Consider the following 9,069-nt stretch of genomic DNA (forward strand, 5'->3'; position numbering starts at 1 on the left):
ATTCTTCTGCTAGTTGGGGTTTAGTCCACTTCTATATCCTTCCCTTCAAGGCTCAGGGGTCCAGGATTATCTTCTGTGTCTGTGTTAATTGGTTTCCCTTCTCTTTGTTGAAGAAGGTCTGTGCAGTCTTTCTGCCTAGTTCGCCATCTTGCCCAGGAATCTCCGAGTCCATGTGTTTTGATTTTTACCAATTTATAGGCAATGGCCAACAGCCTGGCTATATGGTCAGGCAGATGGGTGATGGAAAATTGGACTATTAATTGGACTATGGACGTTGGGAAGCACTCTGGAAATTTAGAGGGAACATTAAAGTAGAACATATTGATGCTCATCAGAAGAACACCCTTTCTAGGTTAGAAGGTAACTGGAATCAGCAAGTGGACCTGTTGGTACACTCACTTGAGGGGGCCAATTGGGTTCATGAAATAAGTGGAGAAGGCATTGTTGCAGCAATGGAGAGATAGGTTGAATCTAGACACATCCCTCTTGTACTCTTTGAGGTACAAAATGCTAATAAGGACTCCTCTGTCTACCAGTAAGAAAGATAGTGGTTGCATGTGGCTATGGAGTAGATTCTGTGAGGGAAAGACCCTATACATAGCTGTCAAGTTGATTATATTGGACCAGTGATGTTAGTGGCATCAGAGATCTACAAATGGGTCCTCACAAGAATAGACAGTTCTCTGGACTAGCCTTTGCATATTCAGTGATAGACACAGATGTCAAAAACACCATTAAGGGACTGGAACAAAAGATATTACCAATCTGGGTCACCAAGTTACATTTCATCAGACCAAGAAACACACTTTACAGCCCAAAGTGGGCAGCAATGGGCCAATAAACATCATACTAAATGGACATACCATGTTGCAGAAACCCTCAGAGTAATAGTGTTGTGCAGTGAATTACTTCATATGGCTTTTCTAGCCATAGTCTTTGTAACTTCCACCAGATTACTGGACTACTGGGACTATGCAAATAAGGTGTGCAGAACTCTGATGTTGGGAGTGGTTAGTTTTCTCACTCTTAAAGCTTAAAATGAGCCTTCCTAGAGGCAGCAGAGGGATCTTACTGCTATAAAGAGAGAAGAGCTGGAGGTGGAGTAGAGTGCATCCTTGGACCCAAGATCCCTACACTGGACATTCTTGGCAGAGATGCCCCAACAGAGAGAGACCCCCAGCAGATAGACAGTTACAGTGAAACCAAGAGGCACTAGACAGAGCAGTGGGCTTTCCAGCCCACAGAGCAAGAGAGTGGAGTATCCTTGAGCAGGTGGCTTGCTGACAAAGTGTGCTGCACCTAGGGGTACCTATCAGCAGAGCTAAAAGAGCTTTGTAACACTTGCCCAAGCAGGGCAGTGCCCAGGCCAAGAGGCCAAGGGTCAGAGAGGCATGTCTGAGGACATAGCAGACAGGAGACTGTCCTGATTGAAGAACTGTATCCTGAGTGCATTCCTCAACGTGAACTGTAGCCTGTTACTTCTCTAATAAACCCCATCATCATGAGTATTGTCTGTGACTTCTGTGTGGCCACTGCAATAAATTATCAAACCCAGCAGAGAAGCAGTGGGTGCCATGGGAGGGATGGTTGATGTCAAAATTGGTAAAAGCCTAGAGGGTGGCAGCACATCTAGTCTCATAGGAATAAGCCTAGGGATGCTGACAGTGATCATCTTCCTTTTGTGAATTTAGAGGAGGTCAGAAGATGTGCTTCCATGCCTTTTTTTTGCAAGTGGTTTGATAGAGAATTAAAACATTTGTTATCTAAATGAGGGGAGATAAAGGCACGTGTTTATACTCACCACGAGGGTGGCAAAAGGAGGATCACCACTGGAGATTCCTATACTTCTCTGGGGAATCTGGGGAGAAGGGGGGTGGTGCTGCTGCCACTGTATAGTTCTTGTCACATCACCTAAGATTTCTTTTTTTCCTGCCAGATGCTATGGTCCCAATACCAGGGATGCAGTTGCAGGTGCCAGAAACAGGGGTGATCTCTAAGCAAGAGACTGTAACTATACCCCTGAACCTGTACTCCAGAATTCCCACTGGCCTGATAGGGATTTTACCTTCCCCTAATCTGGCTAAATTGGGTTTGAAAATGAATACTGCCATACTGCCCTATAGTCAAGATAGTCCTCTAGTGTTGTACCTATGTAACCCTACCCAACATGAATGGGAGTGGACTGACGGGAAAGAACTTGCTAGATTGGTCTTGCTACCAGCAATCTGGACTGACACAGCAGCTGAACCTGATGTCCCTTCCCAAGGGATAAAAATAAATGAATAATGAAAGGAAGGAGAAATAATAGCTGAAAACCAAACTCACTGCCATCGAGTCATTTCCAACTCATAGCAACTCTTCCTTGTGTTTCTGAGGGGATACCTCTACGGAAGTAGACTGCCCAATCTTCCTTCCAAGGAGTGGCTGGTGGGTTTGATTCACTAGCCTTCTGGTTAGCAGTCAAATACCTTAGTCACTGTGCCACCAGAACTAAACCAAAAAAAGCCAAACTCACTGCCACCGAGTCAATTCCAACTCATAAAGACCCCTTTCAGTTTCCAAGGCAGTAAATCTTTACAGAAGTAGATTGCTCAGTCTTCCTTCTGCAAAGTGGCTGGTGGGTTTGAACTGCCAACCATCTGGTTTGCAGTCAAATGCCTTAGGCACTATGCCATCAGAGCTCCTTACCTGAAAGTAAAGGAATAGATAAATGGGTTATACAACAGAGGTAAACTATCATTATGCTGATTCCTCAAGAAAGGCACAGAGCAAGGGAATAATCTCTCAGTTAAATTTTATCAGAGGCCAGAAAGTATAAAGATGAGATGACTTTTTTTGGAGAAACTGACCAGATCAGATGGATACCTGCAGCAGTGCTGAATGGCTGGTATCTGAGTAACCTCACCCTTAGGACTCTTTGGGAGCTCTGGTAGTGTAGTGCCTATGGCATTTGAGTGCTATCCAGAAGGCTGGTGGTTCAAACCCATCAGTCACTCCTCAGAAGGAAGGTAGGGAAATCTACTTCCGTAGTGATACTGCCTCGGAAACCTAAGGAGGGGTCACTATGAGTCGGATCTGACTTGACAGCACTGTGCTTGTGTTTTTTTTTTTTTGAGGACTCTTTGCCTTATTGAAAAACTAATTGTTAATGACTGCTTGGACTGTGAAAATGATTGGGAGGAGGACATTATCCTCCAAGTATGAAAAGGCAAAGGCTACACATCAATTAATGCAGTTATAAAACTATTAACTTGATCCTATCTTCTACCCTCTCCTTTCCTCCTTCACCACTCCATATTGTTTAGTCACTGTTGGCCAGTTAAATGCTACATCATTTACTTTCAGAGGCTTAAGAGCACATAATTATGTACAAGTTTCTAATTTGGGTGCTGTAAACAGGTAACACACCCACTGTTAACCCAAAAGTTTGGAGATTCAAATCTACCCAGAGGTAGCTTTGAAAAAAAGACCTGGCAATCTACTTCCAAACAATCAACCACTGAAAACCCAGTGGAGCATAGGTCTTCTCTGATACTCACAGGGTCAACATAGGCATGATGGCAACCGGAAAGACATCTTAGGAGAAGTGGAATTGTGGGGTTATAGTGTAATAGGGAGGTCTTTAATTTTGGGGTTGTTGTTAGGTGCCACTGAGTCAATTCTGACTTATAACAACCTCAAGTGACAGAATAGAATTATCCTGTAGGGTTTTCTTTGCTGTAATCTTTATGAAATCAGATCACTAGATTTTTCTTCCAAGGACCCATAGGATGGATTTGAATTCTCAACCTTTTGGTTAGCTGTCAAGCATTTGCACCACCCAAGCTCCTTTCAACTTTTCTAGGTAAATACTGTCAAATTGCTCTAATTGAACTAAATTTTCATTAGGTTGCCCTTAAGAGAAATACAGATGAGTAATCTGATGGTTTTCAAACAAACAAATAAACATAATAATCAAACCCTTGCCTTCTACAGAACTATATTAAGATGTGAGAATAAAATTGCATGCTATCTTATTGAATTTTCTCAGAATCACCTGCCTTTTTTGTTTCAAGAGCAAAAATTCCACTTCTATCCCTAATAAGGAGCTCTCTATGGGAGAAAGATGAGTCAGTCTTCTTTTGTAAAGATTTACAGCCTTGGAAGCCATATGGGGCAGTTCTACTCTGTCCTATTGGGTCACTATGAGTTGGAATCAACTTGATGGCAGTGGATTTGGTTAATCTTTACAGAAGCAGACTGTCACACCTTTCTCCCACAGAGTGGCTGGTGGGTTCAGCTAGCAGCCTAGTGCTTACATATTGCATCACCAGGGCTTCTTATACTGGAGTAGAATGGATCCTGATCCTGAATGAATGATGTTCTTATAAAAGAAGAGAAGAGAGGCAACACCAGACACAGAGAAGACAGCTTTGTGAAGACAGAGACAGAGATTGCTATGATCTATAAGCCAAGGAACATGAAAGATCACCAGCTTCACCAGAAACTAGGAGCAGAGCATGGAACAGATACTCTCTCAGAGCCCATAGAAAGAATGAAGCCAATACCCTGACTTCAGACTCCTAGCCTCCAGAACTGTGAAACAATAAATTTCTGCTTTTTTATGCCATCCAATTTGAGGTACTTTGTTATGGTAGCTCAAGGAAACAAATACAAGCAGCCAGTATGAATGAAATGTGACAAACGTCATAGGCATCAGCCTTATTCTCCCTTATTATAATTTACATTTTCTCCTTCCATTCACTTTCACTGTCTCCTGGTAGTATCATGGAAAAGACAAAGACCAAAAAAGTAAAAGAAGATGCATGACCATATTATGAGATACTGAGTTTCTCTTTGGGGTGATGAAAAACTTTTAGAAATAGATCATTGTGATGACTGCATATGGTAAAAGTGATTAATGTTACTGGATTGTACACTTAAAAATGGTTAAGATGACAATGATTTTGTTATATATATATTTTATTACAATAAAACTTAAAAAAAAAAAAAGACAAGTAAACAAATAAATCTAACAGGTGAAGTTAGTCATAAAATCCTCATTTCCATGTGGACTAAAAATAAAGGTTACCCTCATCTAGTGAGTTTTTAATCCTCCTAACCTACCAAATTCAAACACCCTGTGTCCTTTTTAATTCATGGGCCAAGACATGCACCACCATCACTCTAATCTATATGGCATCATAAAATTTCACCCAGATCACTGATGACAGCTCAATATTTCACCAAGTATAGCGAAAAACCAGCAATAGAGCACATATATTTTTAAAAATGAATGCAGAAAATAAAAAATTAAATCTGCTATATCTGACAGAAAGTATTTGACATAAAAAGAGTATCAAGTACAGCCAGCAAAATTCAATCTTATAAAAATTGTATTTGTGATAATACTTTATCATTTAATTTTATAGCATGAAACTCTATTAAGTTTGAATATAACAATGTTATTTACACAAAAATGCTCAAATGTTTTCACTCAATACTTGAGAAAATATCACTTTCACTCATTATCTTTATCTTTGCTAGTTCCAAAACTCAGTATAATATACAATTTTTACAATTCCTTTTAGAAAAGTCACCTAAAGGTAAATTCCTTCTAGCGAAGTATTTGATATTTTGTCTCCGTCTTATCCTGAATCAGATGTGCACAAAGTTTTTTCTACATTATTTTTGAGAAACAAAAAGACTTAGTCTTTGAAAGATCTAAAGATTAAATCTACTTCTTCATTACATAGCTATTGTTCCCATAGAATTCTACTCCCCTATGAATCCAGTGTCTTAAACAATTCTTAAAATTCTTATTCCAAGTGGAAAAAATCTATTTAGACATACATAGAAGAAGGGATTAATCAGATCAGTTGATTTGTTAGCTCACTTCTGCCAGATGCTAACTGGTGTCATATGGGATAAAGGGCACCTTGGACAAATGGGTTTAATTTTATTTATTAATGACAAGTTAAATAAAATTAAGCAAATTTCTTTATTGTAGTATTTTCTACAGCCTTTATTGCTATGTAATAAGACTACAAAAGGAAGGTATAGTATGTAGTGATTCTCAAACTTATTTCACTGGGGAGTTATTTTTCATTTCATCTATTACCAATCAACATTCAGCAAGAGTTTTTTGAGGAATACATTTTGAGAACCACAAGTTAGAATAAGGTCCTAATGTAACTTCAATAATAAGTTTTAAATCTCAAGTGTTCTAATTAAGTTTATTTATTTTTCAATCCTTAACCACATCTTTAAAATCATAGACAGTCATCTTTAAATGCATACCTTCAAAAAGGAAAGCAATACATCTAAAAACACATAGGTGAATTAGCACATATTATAACCTTAACAAGAAAAAAATCCATAAAACTCAGACAATTGCTATTTTGCATAAAGGGAATGATTATGAATGAGCCAAAGTATATACAATGCACTGTCTGCTGCATATTTTGAATTTAAAATGATTATATGCAATTGTATCTGATTTGAATATTTTAATGATTATAATGAAAAGGAAGGCTTACCAACAGAAGCCGAGTTTTTAAGAGCTGACTCCTTTGGGACTCCTTTTTCAATTTGTAATGTGGTCCACTGTTCAAAAACAAGAGATACCCAGGTAAACTGTTGACAGACATAATTTATAATACTTAAGCTATGCTTATCAGATGTGAAATTAAACATTGTATCAAGGTGCTATTGGAGTTAGAGAAACTCCAGTCAATTTATCAGTATTTCAAATCCCAAGTGTATGGTCAGTAACTGCAACCACCCCAAATGAATCCTAGACTCCATCTTGTTTAGCCATGCTTCTTAGCATTACAAGCCATTTCCCCTATCTCCCCTTGACACATATTCCCCTGCTCCCCCCTGTCAGATATTAACCACCTTCCCTATAATGTATCAACCCATCCTTAGAATAGTGTTAGGAGCTCTGGTAGCATAGTGCCTCAGGCACTTGACTACTAACCAGAAGGCTGGTGGTTCAAACCCACCAGCCACTCCTTGGAAGGAAGGTTGGGCAATCTACTTCTGTAGTGATACTGCCTTGGAAACCCAAGGAGGGGTCGCTATGAGTCGGTTCCGACTCGATGGCACATAACAACAATAACAACAACAGATTAGTGTTAAGCCATAAGCTTGCTAATGGCAACATCTTATCAAAGCATACATAGGTGGTGGTCATAGGACACTGCCCAGGACCCCCTCCTGATTGGGACCCAGTGCCACCAAGTCTGGAGCCACTCACGTAGCCTTCCATTCCCAGTCTCATAACCCCCATCCCCAAGTCCTCAAACTCAGGTATAAGTACCCCCACAAAGTGGTAGGGGGTTAGCAATCATTTGGGATCCACTCCAGCCTGCCACCACTGGACACTGAATTGCTAGCAACATTTGTAAGCCTGCTTTCTTTATCTTTTTAATCCTTTCTCTTTATATTCTTTTTGTTTCTCTTATGAATAAACGTTCATGTCTCTGACTACAACTACAGGGAAGTTTCTCAGAGTTTTGCTACATACTCAGAACAATGTTTTAACCTCCTTGGAAAATTCACACAACTGGTGAGCCATGAGCCAGGAGTCCACAAAGCTTACCCAAAAGCCAGCAGACATGGACAGAGTAGTGGGGGAAATTCCAGGGGAGTCAGACACAAGCATGTTTGGACCCATTGCTAGACTACTAGATAGCTGGGGATCTAAGTATGGTGATGCCCTGAAAACGCTGCAGGGACTGTGAGATGTATTGCAGAGTGTTGGAGTGAAGAAAGAGAAAAGAGACTACCAAGCACTGGTCATTAGCAGTAGCCTGCCTCTGCTATGTGTAGTCCATGCACCACAGATGCTAAACTGGCAGCAGCTAGTGAGTGCCAGAAATTAAGAGATGAAATGCAGAAAGTTAAGGAAGAACTAAGGTTAGAGAGAGATGCACGATTGGCTCAATCAGATGTAAAAGAAACTATCGCTATCAAGCTACAAACATCTGAGTAAATTATAGAAATATGAGCATGTTGAACAGCAAATTTGGCTGAGTGCTGCCTACCATGCCTACAAATTTGAGCAGTTATAACTAGGGCCAATGGGGACCCCAAGAAATGGAACTTTCTTGAGTCCTCCGACTTGGGGGAGGAAGAAGAGGCCTGGGATGACAGCATTAGCAATACTGAACACCTAATACCCTGGCCGTTAATCACCACCAATCAGCTCTGCACCCCAGATGGTGTTAGACTGCCCCATTCCCCCAAAGAGAGAGAACACACCACAATAAGGAACTACACCACCCAGAAACTCTTGATATTGCTGTCTAATACTGAAAGAAAGGAAGAAAGCCTATACCTGTCTAGGTATTAAAGCTGTGGGATACAGGGGCAGATGGTGTGGTCTTGTCAGGATGGGAATTATCACAAGTAGCCTCGGTCACTTCCCATTCTCCTTTAAGGCAAAGGCAATATATGTTTCAGAATGGAGTGGGAAATGTCCCACTCATGAACTGGATCATTTTAGCCTGCCAAGCAGTATGGTCAACAGAGGGAGATATTCCCTGCACCATCACCACCCCCAAGATGGAATACTCTAGAAGAATTACAAGGGCTAATTTGGGATTTAGGGACAAAGAATGTTATATATATGCCAGAATTTCTGGATCCTGATAATTAAATATTTACAAATGGCATGAGCAGCACCCTTCTGCAATCTGCCCCCAGCCAGTGCTATGGTCCTCTTTTGCCCATCCTTCAGTCAGCAGTCAAGCGCCCCATCTCCCATGCCTTGCAAGCCACTTCTTACAAGGTAGAAAAATATAAGAGCTACAGAAAAGGCTCCCAATAGAGAAAGAGACAAAAAATTCTACCAAAGTCAAGAGGCCTCAACGAGTAGCCCAGAAGCAGATTTGGACTGACCTTATAGCTACTGGGACACCTAAGGAAAAAAATAGATAAACAGCCTAACACTGTTCTCCTGCACCTATAGCACCACCTATTGTCTGATAAACAATCCCTCCCTCTAGGGGAGGAACAAATGTTAATCTGCTCAGCCTGCTATTCCCCCAATATGGGAAGTGCCTGTTCCCTTGGATTAGGAGG

The 9,069-nt window shown here is 40.6% G+C and overlaps 1 protein-coding gene across 1 annotated transcript in view; it reads right to left on the bottom strand.

Annotated features, from left to right (window-relative positions):
* The window catches only part of LOC103202024 (glycerol-3-phosphate acyltransferase 3-like), a 195,069-nt gene that overhangs the window by 137,763 nt on the left and 48,237 nt on the right, over positions 1-9,069 (bottom strand). Inside the window, exon 2 of the mRNA XM_007946803.1 lies at positions 6,519-6,585. Coding sequence (XP_007944994.1) covers positions 6,519-6,585 — 67 coding nt within the window. The remainder of the gene's footprint in view (positions 1-6,518; positions 6,586-9,069) is intronic.

The sequence above is a fragment of the Orycteropus afer genome, unplaced genomic scaffold (assembly GCF_000298275.1).
Source record: "Orycteropus afer afer isolate SDZICR_OR568_19922 unplaced genomic scaffold, OryAfe1.0 scaffold00172, whole genome shotgun sequence".
NCBI classification, from domain to species: Eukaryota; Metazoa; Chordata; class Mammalia; order Tubulidentata; family Orycteropodidae; genus Orycteropus; species Orycteropus afer.